We start from the raw sequence: 19,060 nt of genomic DNA on the forward strand, positions 1-19,060 counted from the left end.
GTCATAGAGGGTCTGTCGCTCACTAAAACCACACACCTTTGCCCCCCATTGTGGTGGTGCACAGCTTTCATTCTCAGCACCCAGGATGAACTCTCTGTGAGTTCAAGGCCAGCTTGGTCTCTACAGTGAGTTCCAGGCCAGACAGGGCAGCACAGTGAGACCTGTCTCAAACGAAACACCAGCCCCTGCCCCACTTCCATTTTCTTTCTCTCTCTTTTTCTTCCTTCCTTCCTTCCTTCCTTCCTTCCTTCCTTCCTTCCTTCCTTCCTTCCTTCCTTCCTTCCTTCCTTCCTTCCTTCCTTCCTTCTTTTCTTTTAATTTTTTGAGACAGGGTTTCTCTGTGTAACAGCTCTTGGCTATCCTGGAACTCGTTCTGTAGACCAGGTTGGCCTTGAACTCACAGAGATCTGCCTGCCTCTGCCTCTGCTGGGATTTTTTTTTTTTAAGGACTTTGCAATGTATCCCTGGCTGGCCTAGAACACATTGCTGTAGTCCAGGCTGGCCTTGAATTCTCTGCATCCCCTCTGCCGCTGGCTTTCTTCCGAAAGCTAGGATAGCAGGTGTGCACCGTTCCATCCAACGAACACCACTTTGCTCTTTGCCTCTTTTCTCGGCAGATGTTACTAACACAGTCACAGCTGCTCCTTCTTCTTTTTCCTATAGGTTTTCACTCTCTTAAAAAATGTTGATCATTAGAGGATCGGGGCCTTGGCTCTGCCCGAGAATGGCCGAGAAAGGGCCAGGCACGTGGAGGAACACGTGCGATAAATCTGAAACATGAACTCCACGTCCTCTCCCACGCCTGCACACAAACCCACGACAGAGTCAGACAAGCCACGGTGCTCTCCGCATCCAGTCCCCTAGGATTTGCCGTGGGGGTTGACAAAGGAGTGGGAAGGAAAGAGGGGGTTCCCTTGTTTCTGGCAGACCACTCCCCATTCTGTCAACCCCGCCGTTCACTCCTGCCCCCCCCGGGGGGGGGCTCCCAGGAACAATTTGGCTAGCACAAATTGACAGTGTATTCTCAGGCCACCCGAGTCAGTCTTTCACTCCCTCTGCCTCCTCCCCAGTTCTGCGGAACCCCAGTTACTCAGGGCAGCACACAGGGGCGGGCAACCTTCCCTTCCAGGGAGGAAGGGGGCGGCATGTAGCTCCCAGGGAAGATATCCACGGAGAAGCTGGATGTGATGGACGCCAGGAGCCTGGGCTCTGATAAACCCGAAGACCTTCCAGCCCTTATATCTGTTCTAATTTGAAGCAGTGAATTTCCCGACAGTGAAAGGCAGGGAGTGGGAAGACCTCTGGGAGAGGTAGGAAGCGATCAGTTTCGAGCTGGTCCGGCGAGTCTACTGAAAAGTTGGCCTTCACCTCGGAAATCTTCGGACTGGGCCACACCACTAACTAGTGATTTAAGTGCGGGTCTTGGGGGTGTTCCGTGTTGGCTGTGGTTTGAGTGACATCCTCAATTCCCCGTCTCACAGAGGACGAGGTGACGAAGCCAGCCATCTGGCCTGCAGAGTCTTGGCCCCTCCCTCCAAGCCCCGCCCCGAGTCCTTTGAACTTCTGGGCACCGCTCGCCTTGGAGTCAAGCTGAGCGCTCGCTGCAGCTCTGATCAGCCTTTAAGACCCCAAAAAGAAGTAGCAGTAAGTGGAAAAGCTGCTGGGATCGTCTTTAAGAACCCAGAGCAACAGAGTAAACCCAGCCACCCAGAGTAGGGAGTCCAGTGGAAAGAGGAGTCCCGCAGTTAAAACAAACATAAGCCTTCTCCAAGTCGGGGGCGTCCGAATAGCCTAGGGACGTGGCCCGCCCGGTTTGTCCCCAGCCCCGCGGGCGCGGCGCGGTGCATCAGGCCGGGATCCCCAGGAGCTTGGGGCTGGGGCTGTCCTGTCGGTCGCTCCTCGGATTTGTGACGTGCGGCAGGCAGCGGCGGTGACGGGGCCACCACACAAAGCCGGGCGGTCCGGGCGGAGGATCCCGGGCCGAGAGTCCCGACGGGAAGGGGAGGGAACGGGGAGCAAGGCGCCCCCGGGCGCCCGGGCTCCCCGCAGCATTAAAGTGAGCACCCAGACATCGGCGGGGGTCCGGCGGAGGGCGGTCCGCGATCGCCCGGCGCGCGCCTGGCTGCTGTGGCCTCGCTGGCCGCCGGCGCGCCCGGCCCGGCGGGCGATCGCCACGCCCACTCGGGGGTGGAGCCGCAGCCCCGGGTGGCTCCGCAGCTGGCGACGCCCCGGCTCCAGGCGGGGGCTGTGGCAGCAGCTGCAGCAGCGGCAGCGGCGGCAGCGGCAGGAGCTGCTGCAGCAGCGGCGGAGGCTGCTTCTGGACTCTTTGGGGTCGCGCAGTCGCAGCCCCAGTCCGGAGGCTCCGGGCGGTGCGTTGGGCGCTGCCGCCGCCGCCGCCGCCGCTGCTGTTGCGGACCACCAGGCGCCACCCGGACCCCCGCTGCCACCGGGGCCCCGGATGCCATCTGCACTCCGGGCGACCCTGCTGGCGAGTGTGCCCCAGCCTGGACGCCGTCCCCGGCCTGGTCTCCACTCCTCCGCCACACCTCCCATGACAGCTCCCGCACGAAGATGGCTGCGAAGGGCGCGCACGGCTCCCACCTGAAGGTGGAGAGCGAGATGGAGCGCTGCCGCGCTGAGGGCCACTGGGACCGCATGTTCGAGCTGGTCCGGCATCTGCAGACGTTGGGCATTTCCGGCGGCGGCAGTAGCAACCGGCGAAACAGCCCGGGCGGCAGGTTCATCTCTCTGGACACCGGTGAGTGAAGGAAGGGCAGGTTCGCCGGCCGCGAGTGCGCAAAAAAGCACCGCCTCCTCCAGGAAGCACGGCTCGACCCTGCGTCCCGAGCTGGCGCTGGGTGCTACCCTCCCGCAGCCGAGGCGGTTAGGAAAGTCTTTCTGCCCAAGAGAAAAATCACATGCAGATTGGGGGTTTGGAGAGAAGAAGAGAGGGAACTTGCGCCTCCTGCCCCTTAAGGTCATGTAGGTAACCCTACGGTGAAATGGAGGTTTCTGTGGGTATCAGAGGAGTGCATTGGACGGGGCTCTTGCCTCTCTGACTGCCTAAACTCCCTCAGGCTGAGTTTGTTCCTCCGTGTCTTCTCTTATTTCCCCTTCAGTAAAAGTAGAGAACCGAGCTCTGTCCCCCAGCAGACTTCGACCGAGGCTTGCTGGGCGCCTGGGTAGGTCGGAGAAGAGGCCGGCGAGCCTCAGTTTCTTCTCCAGTGGCGGACACTGGCCCCATCCAGCCCTGGCAGTGGCTTTGGCAGTAGGGCTGGTTTAGCTGGGCTGGGCTCTCGTGCTGGGGCGGGAAAGCGCCCTAATGGGGCGGAGAGAGAACCCCGCCCAGTCTCCAGCCCCAGATCCTGTTTCGGGTGGGTGCCTTGCTTCTGCCTTGAGAGCGGTTCAGAGCCCCCCTCCTCCCCGCGTGTACACACCCACTTTTTCCGAGAAAGAGGCAGAGTAAGGCTGGATATAAAGAGTTTCCCCAAACCACCCTGCCCAGGACGCCTCTGTGGGGAAGGTGGAATGATTATAATAACAGTAATAGCCTATGCCTTTGCTTGCTGTGTGTCAGACAAGTCCTCAGGACTTTAATCAGGCCATCACTCCTCACAGCTGTTCCTATTTGCTGAATATTATAGGTAAATAACTTCATCACCCAGCCAGTAAGTTGCGAAATCTGAACCCAGGATCCTGAGTACACCTTTTCATCTCTGCTCTTTCTCAAAGATGCGTAGAACAGAATGCCCACCCTTGCGGAGAGTCCGGAGTGGATAGGAGGCAGGACGGTGTGCAGTTACGCCGACCTTGCAGCGGTCCTGCCTGACGTTTGGAAAGGGGGTGCTGTGTGCAGGGATCCCGGGGTCTGAGCATGGCCTGGGGGGCTCCTGTCAGCTCTTCCCTCTTCCGGGCACAGCAGAAAAACTGTAGCAATCCCTTGTGGTGGGGCTGGTGAGGGTGGGACTGAGAACTGACGCCCACGGTGGTTGTTCTGGGTAAGTTGTGGGAATCTTGAGTGAGGTTGGCCCCACAGACCAAGGAAGCAGGGCCTCCTTCCATTCCCCCGGGAGTTGCTTTTCCTAAGTTGTTCTTTAAGAGATTCTAGGGAGGCTCAGCGCTTGGCTAACCAGTATCCCCGGGAGGAAAAGGCTAGAGCCAAAAAGGGAAGAGAAGAATGGATTCAAAGATGGACTTTAAAATCCGAGTCTGTAGTCCTAACCACCTGCGAGGCAAAGGCAGAGGGCACTTTCGAGTTTGAGGCCAGTCTGCTGAAATACAAACTGAAATACACAGTTTGAGGCTGTGTATTGGTGAAATTCTTTCTCAAAAAAAAAAAAAAAAAAAAAAAGCCCAAAACTAAGAGGATGGAGCAGAGTGGTGGAGTCCCTGGGTTTGATGCCCAGCACCAATGGTAACCATGAGCAACAGAAACTTTTAGGACTTTTTTTTTAACGTGCTTGCCCAATGTGAGGTGAAGGCAAGGTATACCACGTTTTCCAAATCTGACGGGACCACCTTCTACATAGGCACAGCATCAGTTAAATTCTTACTCGTAACCCCGTGAGGAAGTGAGGAGTTTTCTCCTCGTCTTTGATGTGGGGGACACTGAAGTGAAGAGGTCACGTCATGGGCACTTTGCTAGGGCCTGTGTTCCTTCATGCACGAGGCCTTGCCGGCAGGCTGGCACCAGTGGTCGAGTCGGGGCCCGAGGCTTGAGCTGTCTTTTACCTGAGAACTGACCAATTAAACGGGGAGACTGACCAGGGAAAAACAGGTGGCCTCTCCTGGGCTCTGTGGGTAATATTTCCCTCATTAAATCTAGATACGCTATCCCAATGTTCACACACACACACACACACACACACACACACACACACACACACACGCTTACACCAACAAGAGGAAGGAATCAGATAGCCAGAACATTTTCCACTCTCTTTCTCTGGATTCCTTAGTTACTCAAGAGAAAGGGAATTATTTTTTTGTGGATGTGATGGCACACGTCTTTATTTTCCTTCTCTCTCTCTCTCTCTCTCTCTCTCTCTCTCTCTCTCTCTCTCTCTCTTTTTAAAGATTATCTTTATTTCATGTGCATTGGTGTTTTGTCTGCATGCATGTCTGTGTGAGGGTGTCAGGTTCCCTGGAACTGGAGTTACAGACAGTTGCGAGCTGCCATGTGGGTGCTGGGAATTGAACCCGGGTCCTCTGGAAGAGCAGTCAGTGTGCTCTCATCCACTGAGCCGTCTCTCCAGCCCAGCACACATCTTTAATCTCAGCACTGGGAAGAGGGCAGAGGCAGAGGGATCTCTGTGAGTTTCGGGGCAGCCTGGGCTACATACTGAGACCCCCAACAAAAGAAAAAAAAGGATGTACATTTTTAATTTTGTGTATTTTAATTATGTGTGCATGCAAATGTGTTGGAGGCCCACCCAAAGAAGGTTTTGAATTGCCTAGAGCTAGAGTTATGGGGGTTTGCAAGCTGCCTGATGTGGGTCCTGGGAGCCAAGGTTGGGTTCCCTGCAACCACTGAGCAATCTCTCCAGCCTAGAAGATTATTAAAACCTCGCCTGTTGAGCCAGGCGATGGTGGCACACGCCTGTAATCCCAGCACTCGGGAGGCAGAGGCAGGTGGATCGTTGTGAGTTCGAGGCCAGCCTGATCTACAGAGTGAGTTCTTGGACAGCCAGGGCTACCCAGGGAAACCTTGTCTCAAAAAAACAAAAACCAACCAACCAACCAAACACCCCCTCACCTGTCCTGTCGGATTCTGAGTTGGTGACCGACCGATGGTGACATGATGTGGAGAAGGGCGGAAGGGACTAAGGGATGGGTGGCTGAACCATAGGTCCCCGTTTCACCGAGGTCCTGCTGTGTGAGAGCTTCCTGTAGAGACTTAGTGTGGCATCGTGGCATCAGAACCTAGATGCCAGGCGGGGAGGAGGGGGAGGAGCCGGCTCCTGGGCTGGTTGGCTGAAGCAGAGCAGCCGCAGGCCTTTTTCCTGTCTGAGGCGGCTGCTCCCACCACGGGGGAGGCAGTTGCTACCTCTGTGTGTGTTCTTCAAGCTCACATCCGGTGGTTGGTGAGCCTGGGAGAGGGAACCATGGAGCACCCACTGCCTGTGGCGATGAGGTCTGGTCATGTGAAAACAAAACCGTTGCAGTTATTTTGATTTGTTTTTAAACGACTTTTTTCCTTACTTTTCTTTATTTTATTTGAGGGGCAGGTGTGGAAGTCAGACCAACGTGCAGTTCTCTCCTCCACCCTTTAGGTTCTGGGGAACTAGCTCAGGTCCCCAGGCGTGGTGACAAGTTGGAGTTGCGCTGTCTTGCAGCCATCCAGTGTTTTAATTTTGTTAACACTTTGTTATGAAACATTTACAAAATACTTTCAGGAAAAAGAAGGAAGCTTATTCTATTACCAACCAGCTTCAGGGGTTATGAACTCATGAACACTCTTTTAAAATGTTAACACACAGCCGGGCAGTGGTGGCGCACGCCTTTAATCCCAGCACTCGGGAGGCAGAGCCAGGCAGATCTCTGTGGGTTTGAGGCCAGCCTGGTCTACAGAGTGAGTTCTAGGACAGCCAGGGCTACACAGAGAAACTCTGTCTCGAAAAAAAAAAAATAATAACAAAAAATTAACATACAGCTTAATTTGGTGCATGCACACGTGTATGTGTATTGTGTGTGCAGTGTGTGGGGGTGTGTTGTGTGTGTGCATGTGTGTGTGTGCATGCATGTGGGTGTGTGTCAGAGGACAGCTTGCAGGAGGCAGTCTTCTCCTCCCGCCATGTGGGTCCTGGGAACCAAACACAGCTTTTCAGGCTTGGTCACAAGCACCTCTACTTACCGAGTCCTCTCGATCCATGCTCCTGACGCACTGGCGTTCCTCAGCACATTGCTGTCCCACGCTTTGCTAACTAAGTATGCATTTGTGAGCTAAGAACCCGTTAAAATGTCACCAAGATACCGTTATCGTCTCTCAAAGCCCCCCAGCTTTTGGTTTTGGGTTTTAGCCGAATGACTTGTGTCTTCAAGTGGGAAGATGGTTTTAAACACAGCCGCCCTTTAAATGTCAAATCAGGTGTTCTCGCTCACCTTCCCCTCCGAGGCCGGGCGCGGAGGACCTCATCGCTGCCAGCCTTTGGGATGGAAGCCACAGAAACTCCTTTGCCAGTGGAGGAGAGAGAGGGCTGACTTGACCCACACTTCCTAGCGGCCAATGGGCGTGTGTGTTTTCCAACCGTGAGGGCCGGGAAGGAGGTAGGAGCTTCAAGGGAAGCGCTGGCACCTGCCCCTGAGAGCTCTAGGGGCCTGAGAAGAGAGTAGCTACCACAGGCGTTCAGGACAGGTCAGGGGAGGAGACGATGTGGCTGCCCAGGGAGGCCTGCTGGCCTCTGCTGAGGGCTTCCAGCATAGAGTGGAGTCGCCATGGGTCTGTCAGGAAGGCTTCTTCATAACCCTGACGGGAGAAGCCGGATCCTCTGACCCAGGCCTGAACAGGGAGCAGGTTTGGCCTTTGGAGGACAGGGGTGTGCTTATCCACCAAACTTGACGATGACAATTCAGGCCTGGGGATCCCCAGGTGCCCTTTAGTTTCGTAGCTTTATCAGTGAAGAACTTCAGGATAGGACGAAGGGGAGGAAGGAGGAGGAGAATTGAGCAAAGGAAATAAAAACGAATTCTGATACCTGCTGAGGGAGGGTCTGCTAAGCCAACAGATGAGGTAGAGGAGGGTGGAGATGAGTAGACAGCCAGAGGGGCTGGAGGTGTGGCTCTGGTGGACACCCCTTCAGTGTAACCCACCCCTAGCAGCACACACAATCACAAGGCCGACTCTGCCCGGGGCAGATAGAGTGAGAGCCGCTTACCGCTGCTGTGGGATTCACTGGCAGCTTCCCTCTTGATCATACATCGGAGACTGCGGACTCTTCTTTATGTTTAAACTATCAGAGGCCTGCAAGGTAGCTCGGGGGGGGGGGGGGGGGCTAAAGGTGCTTGTGGTCAAGCCTGACAGCCTGGGTCCTCTCCTGGTACCCACCCATGTGGTGAAAAGTGGGACTCAACAGACTCCTTACAGGTTGACCTCTGACCTCCACAAGCCAGACATGGCCAGTGGGCACCCCAGCCTCTGTGTGCCACCCCTCACGTATGTTAAGTAGATGTTTGTTCCTTTGTTTGTTTATCAAGATCTCTGCTCTGAGAGGCAGGAGAGACATTCTATATTTGTTTGTTTGTTTGTTTGTTTATCAAGATCTCTGCTCTGAGGGGCAGGAGAGACATTCTTGTTGGTCTGCGTTGTGTGGTTGGCTAGAACCCTAACGAATCGCTAGACTTCATGAACTACGTAGGACCTGTTATTTAACCTGCACAGACCTGTTATGTCTGTGCAGGTAAAATAAACTTAAACGATAAAAATGCCTGGCACTTAGCAGGCTCACGACAAATATTAGTGTCCCTGTCACAGTCCTGTTCCCTCAGAATTTAGAGCAGTGCTCATCCAACACTTTGGAGAGGGGAGAGATTTTGGTTAAGCCCCATCTGCTCTGATCTCCCCCCAACCCCCCCAAAAATGAGGCCCTGTGAAAACAAAAGAAAAAAATAGTTTTTCACCTTCTTTCTGATTTTTTTAAAAAATCATTCAATTCAGTCAATTCAACAGCGCTTTGTCTGGTTTCTACATGTGCACTCAAGTTTTGGCACACGTGGAGGGGTGTCACAAGCCGAGACCTGCGTTGGTGCATGCCACCCTGGGCAGCATGGCTTCAGAGGGCCCTCCCATTTGTGGAGAGGGACGCGTTCTGGGAGCAAAGGAAGTTTCTTTTGGCCTGAAAGGTATCTAGATGAGGGGCCAGGAGCTCTGGGAGGGCTAGGTGAACAGCAGAGGTGGCTGACACTGTGACAAGGTGGCCAGTGAGGCTTCAGGGGGTGGAGAGGCTCCTGGGGCTAAGGGGCGGGACCCTCTCACAGAAGGAGCCCAGGGAGGGACACGATTCCCTGGAGCTGGCTTGGAACCCCGCTGCAGGGCAGGGCAGAGCCCTGAGCCACAACGTGCATCCAAGCTAGACATCTGCCACTTTCCGGGCTGAGATTTGGAAGTGAAGCTCTCCTTTTTCAGCCCTGGGTTGATTTAAATTTTACTTTTGAGTAGGTAGAATATTCACATAGTTCAAACCTACCAAAGGTGTCACTGGAGTGGAAAGTCCCACTGCGACTCCAGCCTGTTCCCAAGGTTTTCTGACACAGGTGCTCGAGTGTGTGTGCGTGTGTGTGTATTTGTGTGTGCGTGTGCGTGTGTGTGTTCTGTCACTTGCACGGACAAACCCACAGTGGCTTATGACTGCCAGGCACACTGTCGTGCACACTGCTTTTTTTCTTCCTTCCTTTTTTTTTCTCTTGTGGGGTGGGGTCTCATAAAGCTGGCTTGGGACTCGCTCTTTAGACTAGGTTAGACTAGGCTAGCCTGGAACTTGCGGAGAGCTGATGCTGCTCTGTCACTACCAGGATCTGCTCACCCTACCTGCTTCCTTCCTTACAGGGTCTCACCATGTCACTCCGGCTGGTCTTGAGTTCACTATGTAGACCAGGGTGACCTCAAGCTCAGAGAGAGCTGCCCGCCTCTTCCTCGCTCTGCTTTAAGTTGACGTTCCTCCCACAGTTCCACATACAAAGCATCCTCAGCCTTTTTTTTTTTTCTTGTGGCTTTAGGGTGTCCCTTTTTATGGACGTACAGAATTTTAATTAGCCTCCCATTGATGGACATACAGCCTGTTTATTTATTTATTTTTTTGCTAGTGTAAATGCTGCTGAGTGAGGAATTAGGAATAGGTGGTTTTACATGTGCAAACGCATCTGTAGGATGTTGCCAGGCAGCCCCTTGTAGAAGTTTCTTCAGCTTATGCTCCGTTATCACCGGATGGTAGTTTGAAAGGAGTACTTTCATAGACAAGTCTTCAAAATGTTAATTTTTAAAATCTTGAGGTTGGTAGCAAAGGGTCTGATGGTGTCTCCCTGGGGCAAACCCCTCAAGGGACTGTGTGGCGGAGATTCAGGTCAGGGTGCTCCGTGCTTTAGAGAGGGAGACTGAGCAAAGGCGGTGATTCTCAGGGTGGAGCAGTGTGGCAGCTGAAAGCGTCTTGAAAAGGTGAGACGAGCGAGCGGCTGTTCCTAGAGACACTACAGAGTTGACATACCCCCCTGCATCTGCTGGCTTCCTCCCCCCAGAGCCAGGGGTCTGAGTCATCAGACAGGCATTTATTAGGCACTTCCATTGAATAGTTCCTCATCCGGGTGATGGGCAGGCAGTGAGCCGAGCCACCCGAGAGGCTGTTGGACTTTAAGCTTTGCACACCAGACATCTGGCTCCCCTGTGGGGAGTGTGTGTGTGTGTGTGTGTCCGTCCCTCTGTCACAGGTAGCAGGAATGTAGTGGTGACAAGATTGGGATTTCATTGTGGTCGGGGGAAGCACAATCATGTAGTCTAAAGCTACATACCAGGTAATGGGATATGCAAATGAGCTCTATATATGAGAGGACTCTTGAACATAAACATGCTGGACATGTTCAATGACCTGTCTTGTTACGCAAGAAACCGTACATGCCACATTCACTCTTTGCTCTGGCTGCTGGGTCATCCCAAGCCACACTAAAGTCACTAAAGATGGAGCAAATCAATTGCACTCAACCTCAGAAACTGGAGAGTGAAATGTGCTGTTAAGCCACACCCTACAGGTTCCCTCTTCCACAGTTTGGCTGGGTCCTTTTCTTTTTCAGATGAGTTCTTGCTCTGTTACCCAGGCTGGCTCAGCACTCCCTGCAGTTTATGGGAAATGCATCTTTTATTTCCCCGACCTGAGCCGTTCGTGTGCTGGGTAAGGGCAGTTAGCTGCCCAGGATGTCTATCTACCATGCATGTTCAAGGATTCAGGGATCCTTGCCCTGTCTTTCAGATGACTTTGCGAAATTGCTGCTAGCGGAGGCCCTTCTGGAGCAGTGTTTGAAGGATAACCATGACAAAATAAAAGACTCCATCCCTCTGCTGGAGAAGAATGAGAGCAGGCTAACTGAAGCCAAAGATCGTCTGAGCAGCGTCCTGAACAATGGGAAGCTGCCGGTGAGTTTCCGGGTTATCTTGCTCCTAAGGTCGGGGAGAGGCTGGGGTCTCTAGGCAGCAGGTGTGCTCAGGTGGATTCCTCTGTATCCAAGTTGCTCTGATGGGGAACAGTTGGGGAGGGTAGCCCCGGGGTGCCTTCTCCTGTTATCTTGACTGTCCACTATGATCTGGGTGGTCCTGGAAGCCCTGGCTAGCCCACTTTTGTGGAGATGAGTGAAAATTAACCACTGTGCTAACTCCTGCCACCCAGTGGGCTCGGGAATTGCAGCATTTCATGAAGGCTTCCCGGGGACCTTTTACAATGGAATGCTGTTAGCCCCACTTCTGTGACCTGGCAGAGGCAGTCACTTAGCCAATACGGCTCCACCTGCTGTGACAACTCAGGCTCTGATGCTCCCCGATACTTTTTGGTGCTGTCTCCCCAAAAAAACTAGAATAGAAATAAGATGACCAAGAGACTTGGACTGATGAAGGATGGCTTCTACAGGCTGCACTTGGAGAGTGAAATGCTTTCTCGTCTGTTCCTTTTTGTGGGGCGTCTTTTCGAGGGTACAGGGACATGAGGCAGAGAAGGAGAGGTGACTAGGATCTACTTAGCAGGGGAATCTTTACCCTAACCTGAGGAAGTCCTACAGGAATCCTTCTACTTGGCCAGGTCGTGCGATTCGGGTCGACAGACCAAGAGCACTTCAAATTCAGAGTCAGGGCAATTGATGTTTTAATGTTGTCAAGTGAAGACATTAGGGGAAAAAAAAATCACATTATAGCAGGAGAACTCTATGGTTACCCTTGCTTCATCAGAGACAACAAAGATCAGGATGGCTATACTTCATGGCACCCAGAGCAGCTTTTAAAACAGTGAACATTTCATTTTAGGAAAACTTCACTGTATTGCTGTCCCCCCACAACTTAGTGGATGCCAGCGCTGTAAGCTGTCCTTAGTCTGCAGGGGTCTACCCGCAGCCACGCGTGTTCATCGTGCCCTGAATGTGTCCTCCTGAGTCTCGAGGGCCTTCCTCCCATGTGCACCATCCCAATCGCTGCCCATGGCCTGTGTTTATCTTGCTCTTCTCTCAGGGGCCGTTCAAAGCTGGGTTCTAGACTTTGCCCTGTTAATGTCCTTAGCTTCCTGGGATGGGAAGCAAGGGGTGGGTGTTGCTATCTTTCCCTCAAGGAAGATGGGGCTGAGCAGAGAGGATGTGAGACCTCTCCAGGGAATGGCAAAGACACCCCACAGCTCAAAAGCACTGTGGGGTGGATCCCACCGGGGATGTGCCACCTGTGACCATGACTGAGGACGTGGGTGGCCTCTTTAGGGAAACAAATGACTTAAAAAAAAAATCAGCCTTTGAGCATTCACAGTAGTCAGACAGAACAGGATAGATGTGTAGGGGCACCTCAAAGGCATGTGTGAGGATTGTGGGAACTTAACAGAAGAGAGCTTCCTGGGAGCTGGGGAGGCTTCCAGGAGGAGGTGGGGCTGAGGGAACAGATGACAGTCTGGACAGGCATGGGAAAGGTTTTGAGTGAGGGAAGGCAATGAACGAATGGGAACTCTCCAAAATCAGAGAGATCAGCGGGAGTGGAGAATGTGGCTTCCGTAGGGCTTGGCTTTGCCTCACCCCATGTCTCTTGCTTGGCCTCTCTGAGGGAGGAGGATGAGAATGTGGAGGCTCACCCCGGGATCAAGATGCCTTGACCGACCTACCCACTTGCAGACCGGGAAATCACCCTCCTGCCAGCGGGAGAGGTTAGGGCGTGGGACCAGAACTCCATCTCCAGAGTGCCCTTGTGCCAAGGGCAACGGCCAGAGCCTGGGCTAAAAGGCCGGTTGTGCACAGGACTGTAGTAAGTCCTCTTAAGCTCTCTTCAGAGTAGACTAGACTCACATCTGAGGCTAGCGTTCAGAGTTCAAGACTGCGGCCCAGCCAGACCAGCTCAGCCTCTCCCAGTCAGCAGGACTGGCTGAATTGACAGTGAACACCTTCCCTGCTGGGGTGGCTTGGCCAGGGCCAAGCAGAGCAGCTGAGTCCCTAAGGAGGCCCGGAGAGTCCTCTGAGAGGGTGGAGATTTGCATATAAACAGCTCTACAGAGAGCAGGGTTTGGACTGGGTATTTGGGGCCTCCCAGGCTCTGCACTTAACCCTACTTAGGATAAGATGTGAATGGTGACCCAGCAGGCCTTCACCTCTTGTCCTCTGTCCCATGCAGTTAATGCAGCTGGTCCCCCTTCTAAAAGTTGTTCTGCAGGCTTAGACGTGCCAACTTCAGGGTCCTCGTGGGCTCTTTCTAAAGCCTTTCACCTAATTCTCTAATTTCACCCAACACACACACACACACACACACACACACATACACACACACACTCGCACTCACGTATGCACGCATGAATGCACGCATAAACTTTGGCTCACTTCCTGTCCTCAAGTATTCAGAATAAGTGCTGAATTCCTGAGGAGCCAGCCTAGATCGGAGCCTTGTGGGGGGCTCAAGAGAGAGAAGACAGGATCCAGTTCTGCAGCTGCCTGAAGTTAAGACACACACACACACACACACACACACACACACACACACACACACACACACGAAGCAATTGGGGACATGTCATAGCATGAAGAGCCACAGTGGAGGCAGTGGACTCAGTCAGGTGTGGAGGCAGTGGGACACAGGCATCATGGAAGACTTCCTGGAGGAGGAAGGAGAGTTCTGAGCGGGGGGTCTTGGGCTCAGTAGGGGAGGAGTAGGACAGACATGGTGGAAGCTTTGGAGCAGGAACCTGCTAACCTGTCTCTGTCCTTTCAGCCACAGTACATGTGCGAGGCCATGCTGATCCTGGGCAAGCTGCATTATGTGGAGGGCTCGTACCGGGACGCCATCAGCATGTACGCACGGGCCGGGATCGATGACATGTCCGTGGAGAACAAGCCCCTGTATCAGATGCGGCTGCTGGCAGAGGCGTTCGTCATCAAAGGTAGGTCGTGCACAGCTGTTTGCCCCCCCCCTCCGCCCCCCACCGCCCAGCTGCTCCACTCCGGTCTCAGGTGTCTAGAGCAGGCCGCAGCACAGGGCAGTGGGCACTGATGAGGGTGGGTCTGCAAGGTAGTGTCCAGATGGTAACCAGGCCACGGCTACCCACCGCTAGTCAGGGAACGGCAGCCGGGTGCTCCAGGGACTCTGAGGAGGACTCAGGTTCTCACCTGGGCCTTGTTGACAACTAGTTACCAAACTGGGCGCCCTCGGGCAGACCGCCTCTTCACCTTTCCTGGCTTCTGTTGACTTATTTGTAAAAGGAGGTTGCGAGACCAGCCCTCCCCGCGTTCCCGTGGCCAGATGAGTTGTATAACCAGGTCAAGAAAAACCTTAAAAGGCATGCCGGTGCTTGTCAGGGCAGCCCTATCTAGTGATCAGCACTTCGAGGATCTGTCACTCTCCAGGTGTGGGGCCCCTGCTGTGAGCAGAGAGGGGAAGAACAGAGGGGGGCTGCAGAGATCCAGAGATAAAGACTTCCTGTCCTGGAGGAGATCTCCACCCTCACAGGGCAAAGAACACTCTAGAAAAACACAGGGACACAGGATCAGTGAGAGGGATTTCACAAAGGGGACTGGTTCCCGGTTGTGTTGATATCACACACACACACACACACACACACACACACACACACACACACACACACACTCACTCACGTGGCACACTTTCTGCCCTGGGTCTTAGGGGTGGTGAAATCCTCTCCTCCCAGACTATTACTGAAATTCTGGGATGTTTGAACATCTCTCTATTCCAGTAAAATCAACCCTCAGAGAAAAGTCTAGAAAAGTCACCTGTACTCCTATTGGGATTTAGCTCTGGTAGAGTATGTGGTACCCTCTTCCTACGTGGGGAAATTGAGGCCTAGAGAGGAAATGCACCTTGCCCAAAGTTACCCAGATGGAGTGAGGCCCAGAACCTTCCGTCTGTGATGCTGGCATGGGAAAATGAGTGTTTGCTCCCTGTCCTGATACATTCCTCTGTGGGCTTTGGGTCCTCCTAGGAGTAACTGTAACATCTATGGATGACCTGGACTCTGGCTGGAGGGGCCTGAGGTCCCTGAGTCCTTTCCCTATTGGGTCCCCATCATCCTAGGAAGCGTACCGCATTGGTCTCCCTGGGCAGGTGGCCTGGAGAGCAAGTACCCACATGGTAAGGGCCAGTCTGGAAGGGCCTTCCTCCTCAGCTTGCTCCCCTCACTCTGTGCCTGTGGCACTGGCCGGTAGCGGGAAGTGAACAGTTTTTGGTGCTCAGGTCTTTGGGGGGGGTCTCTTGGGAACCACTTCAGCTGTGGGTGTCCTGAACTGAACATCCGCCCTTGGGGCTCTTCTCAGTCCTTTCTCCTATCAGCCTGGCTCAGTACATATTGCTCTCTGTGTCCTGCTCTCCACTCTCTCCAGCATGCCTCCAGCTTCTTGGGGGAACACAGTCCTGGTGGTCAGAGGTCCTGCCAGGGAGGTAAGGATCCGGCATTGCTCGCGTGGGCCGCTCAGCTGCAGACTGCTCTGGCTCCCCGTCCCTCGGTGACTGCATGTGCCCACCCCTGCCCCTGGCCTGACCGCTCTCCGCTTATCCCCCCCCCCCCTGTCCTGTAGCACTGACCGCACCTGCTGCTTGGCATGTTGGGGTTTGCCTGAGCCCCTGTGTGCTCCAGACCATGCAACAAGGTCATCAGTGTATTCATGTGTGACTTAACCGAACCTGTGGGGGGTCTGGGGGGGTCTCTTCACCCAGAGGGCACCAAAGGAGATGGGAAGGGCTGGTTGTTGGACTGACTTCATTTGAGGGCACCGGCAGTGACGGCAGGAGCCCCGAGCTCACTGGGTCATATACTAATAGCCATTACATCCTCCCTCCAAGTCAGTGTGACCTCACCTGAATCCGTACACCCCCGAGTCGTGTTCTCGTCTTCCCGTGCTTACACATGAGGAGCTGAGGTTGGAGCAGGTGGCTTCCGCCAGAGCACCCAGCCCAGGATTGGAACCTGGGCAGCCAGACCTCATAGATAGCCTCTGATGTCGCGCTCGGAATTCTAGGCGGAAAAGAGTCAGACCAAATCCTTGTGTTCTAAAGAGACAGGGTGATGGAAGGGAAGCCATTCCCCCACTACATCAGTTAGCCTCTATTGAGACCGGCATCCTCCATGCCCCGGAAGCCTGTCAGCTTTGGCTCTTTCTGATTCTGGGTGGTCTCTGAAGGAGCCAGCTTGACCCAGTTCCAGCACCTCCGGCTCTCAGACTAATGCTCTCTATCTCCTTTACCATTTTTGCATGCTCATGTTTGTGTGTGTTACGTGCATGCATGTGTGGATACGTGTGTGTGTGTGTGTGTGTGTGTGTGTGTGTGTGTGTGTGTGGGTCCTCGTGCCTGTGTGTCCATGCATGTATGTGGGGCTCTGGAGTTGATGTCAGGACTCATCCTCAATTGCTCTTCTGCCGTATTCACAGAGGCCAGGTCGGTCTCTCAGTTCAACTCAGAGCTTGCCCTGAGGATCCTGTCTCTGCCTCCTGAGATTGGGACTACAGGCAGGCTCACCCAGCATTTCTGTGGGTTCTGGAGGTCCAGACTTCGGTCTTTATGTTTGTACAGCAAGTCCTTTAACCACGGCGGAGTCATCTCCACAGCCCTAGACGGCAGCTTTCCGACGCTTTTGTTGGGGGGTCCCATGTGGTGCCACCCAGTGCACACCTGGCTAAGAGGGAGAGCTTTTGGGTTAGAGGGGAGCCTGAACTCGCCAGCCTGGGAGGGAGACTTGATGGGGCCAACTGTGAGCTGCTACTCTTCTTCTGGGGTTCGGGACAGGCTTCTGATCTCCCCATCCCGTCCTCAAAGCTGTGCAAGCACACCCAGCTCATCATCTTCCCCTTCAGAGCAGAGGGACTTGGTGGTGTGGCCCTCAGAGCATCTAGAAGGACCTGAGGTACACCTCCTTATCAGACCGGGGCTCTTGTTCCCAGGGAGGCAGAGATGATGACCCTAAACCTCGCCGGGGACCTTGAAAGAGGGCTGGCTGTAGTAGTCTTGGGTTTCTGTTGTTTAAAGAACAGCATGTCTATAGGATGGGGAATATATGACCATTCAGTTTCTCTAAGGGTAAAAAGAGGTATGGTCCATGTCAGGTTGGTTCAGAAACAACAGGGGACTGGCAGAGTGGCCCCCTTGTTTGGTGGCATTCCCAGTGGGTGAGGGCTTTTGTCAAGTAAGATGTCTTTGTCACTTTGCTCTTGCTGCAAAATGTGAAGAGACACCATGACCAGGGCAATTCTTTTTGTTTGTTTGTTTGTTTTTTCAAGACAGGGTTTCTCTTTGTAATATTGGTGCCTGTCCTGGATCTCACTCTGTAGACCAGGCTGGCCTCGAACTCACAGAGATCCACTTGGCTCTGCCTGTGGGACTAAAGGTGTGCACCACCGCTGCCCGACGACCAGGGCAATTCTTATAAAAGAAAGCGTTTAATTGGGGGGCTTGATTACAGTTGTCACCATGATCGGAAGCATGGCAGCAGGCAGGTGTGGTGCTGGAGAAGGAGCTGAAGGGAGACCAGCATGGGCATTTGAAACCTCCAAGTCCACCTCCAGTGACACACTTCCCCCAACAAGGCCACACCTCCTAATGCTAATCCTGTAAGAGTTCCTCCCCCTGGTGACTAGGCTTTCAGATGTGGGAGCCTAAGGGGGCCATTTCCATCCAAACCACCTCACCTGATGACCTAAGTTCAGTCCCTGGGACTCACGGGGTGAAAGGAGAGAACTTACTTCTGAACCTTGTCCTCTGATTCCCATGCTGTGTGCACCTAGACGAATAAATGTATAGAGAAGCCGAAAACAATACAAACATACATTTCCTCCACTAAAGTAGCAAGATACTTTGATGAAAAGACCTTCCATCTCTGAAATTCTGTCCTCTTTCTTTCTCCCGAGTCATTGTCCTTGCTGGTCATAGCCTTCTTTTCACTGTATGCATGAATCCCGACGTCGCGTTTGGATAGTTTAAGTGCCCCTGCGCAGGAGTTTCCTAGGTTATTCAGCCTATCGCCTCTCCTCCGCCAGGCTTACTTGGAACCTTTTGCCATGTGTTTACCCTTCTGTCAGTTCAGTGGGCTCCTTCGTCGGGGTCTGGCCTCTAGTGGTGTTTCTTGAGGTCTCTGGTCCACATCCCACTAACAGTATCACTTGCCAGCAGTCGATTAAGCAGGCCCCTGTTAGAGATGCCAAGGGTGAACAGCTGGGTCCGATCCCTTGTGGGAACGGTGGGCAGGTGTGACGGGGCTCCAAGGGAAGCAGCATTCTGTGAGGAGGAAAGTATTGTCAGAACTGGTGGCGTGAGCTCCCTGGTGCCACTCCGTGTCCTTAGCTTACTTAGGTGGTCTTAACATCAGTGGACTCTGCCAACTCTAGAGAGCAGGAATTAGAAACCCCCAGAGGAGGCGTGGCCGTGGATTCTGCGTGGCCATGATGTCTTGGCCACATCCGCCCCGGCCTATTTCATGAGAGGATCTGTCCTGATGCTCAGCTTTCTGGACGTTTAAGGGGACGGTTTATGAAGAATGGGGCTGTTGCTTCTGCTCCAGCGGCTTCCCTTCTAGTATGAGTGAGTGGAGAGGCCTTGTCTGCAACTTTGGGACTCTGTCTGGTTTTGTGACTCCCTAGAACTCTTGGTTGGCCTTTGGCAACTGGCACAGGATCCATGGATGAGGAAACCAAGCCACCGACTGTTTCTCAAAGTCCTTGGATCTGTTTCGGGCCGTGAGGGGACCGTCCTCAGCAGCAGGCTTCGGGGCTTCTCTCTGCCCTCAGCCCTGGTTGAATAGAGAAGCTATGGGCAGGGCCAGGGGCACATGCCCTGTTACCAGGCCCCATGGCCTCAAGCTCTCACCTACAGGTTGTAGGGGCTGCATTTCAACCCGTGGTGCCGAGGCTG

The 19,060-nt window shown here is 53.7% G+C and overlaps 1 protein-coding gene across 3 annotated transcripts in view; it reads left to right on the forward strand.

The window, feature by feature from the left end:
- The first annotated feature begins 1,956 nt into the window (after positions 1 to 1,956).
- The window catches only part of Ttc7a (tetratricopeptide repeat domain 7A), a 113,974-nt gene continuing 96,870 nt past the window's right edge, over positions 1,957 to 19,060 (forward strand). Inside the window, exons 1-4 of one of the 3 annotated variants that reach the window (XM_076559192.1) lie at positions 1,957 to 2,056; positions 2,423 to 2,758; positions 10,953 to 11,116; positions 13,919 to 14,087. In XM_076559192.1, coding sequence (XP_076415307.1) covers positions 2,572 to 2,758; positions 10,953 to 11,116; positions 13,919 to 14,087 — 520 coding nt within the window. In that variant the 5' untranslated portion in view covers positions 1,957 to 2,056; positions 2,423 to 2,571. Of the gene's footprint in view, positions 2,057 to 2,146; positions 2,759 to 10,952; positions 11,117 to 13,918; positions 14,088 to 15,540; positions 15,599 to 19,060 lie in introns of those variants that run through there. The other 2 variants (XM_076559193.1, XM_006986488.4) reach the window with 2 other exon arrangements.

This window comes from Peromyscus maniculatus, chromosome 22 (assembly GCF_049852395.1).
Source record: "Peromyscus maniculatus bairdii isolate BWxNUB_F1_BW_parent chromosome 22, HU_Pman_BW_mat_3.1, whole genome shotgun sequence".
NCBI lineage: Eukaryota > Metazoa > Chordata > Mammalia > Rodentia > Cricetidae > Peromyscus > Peromyscus maniculatus.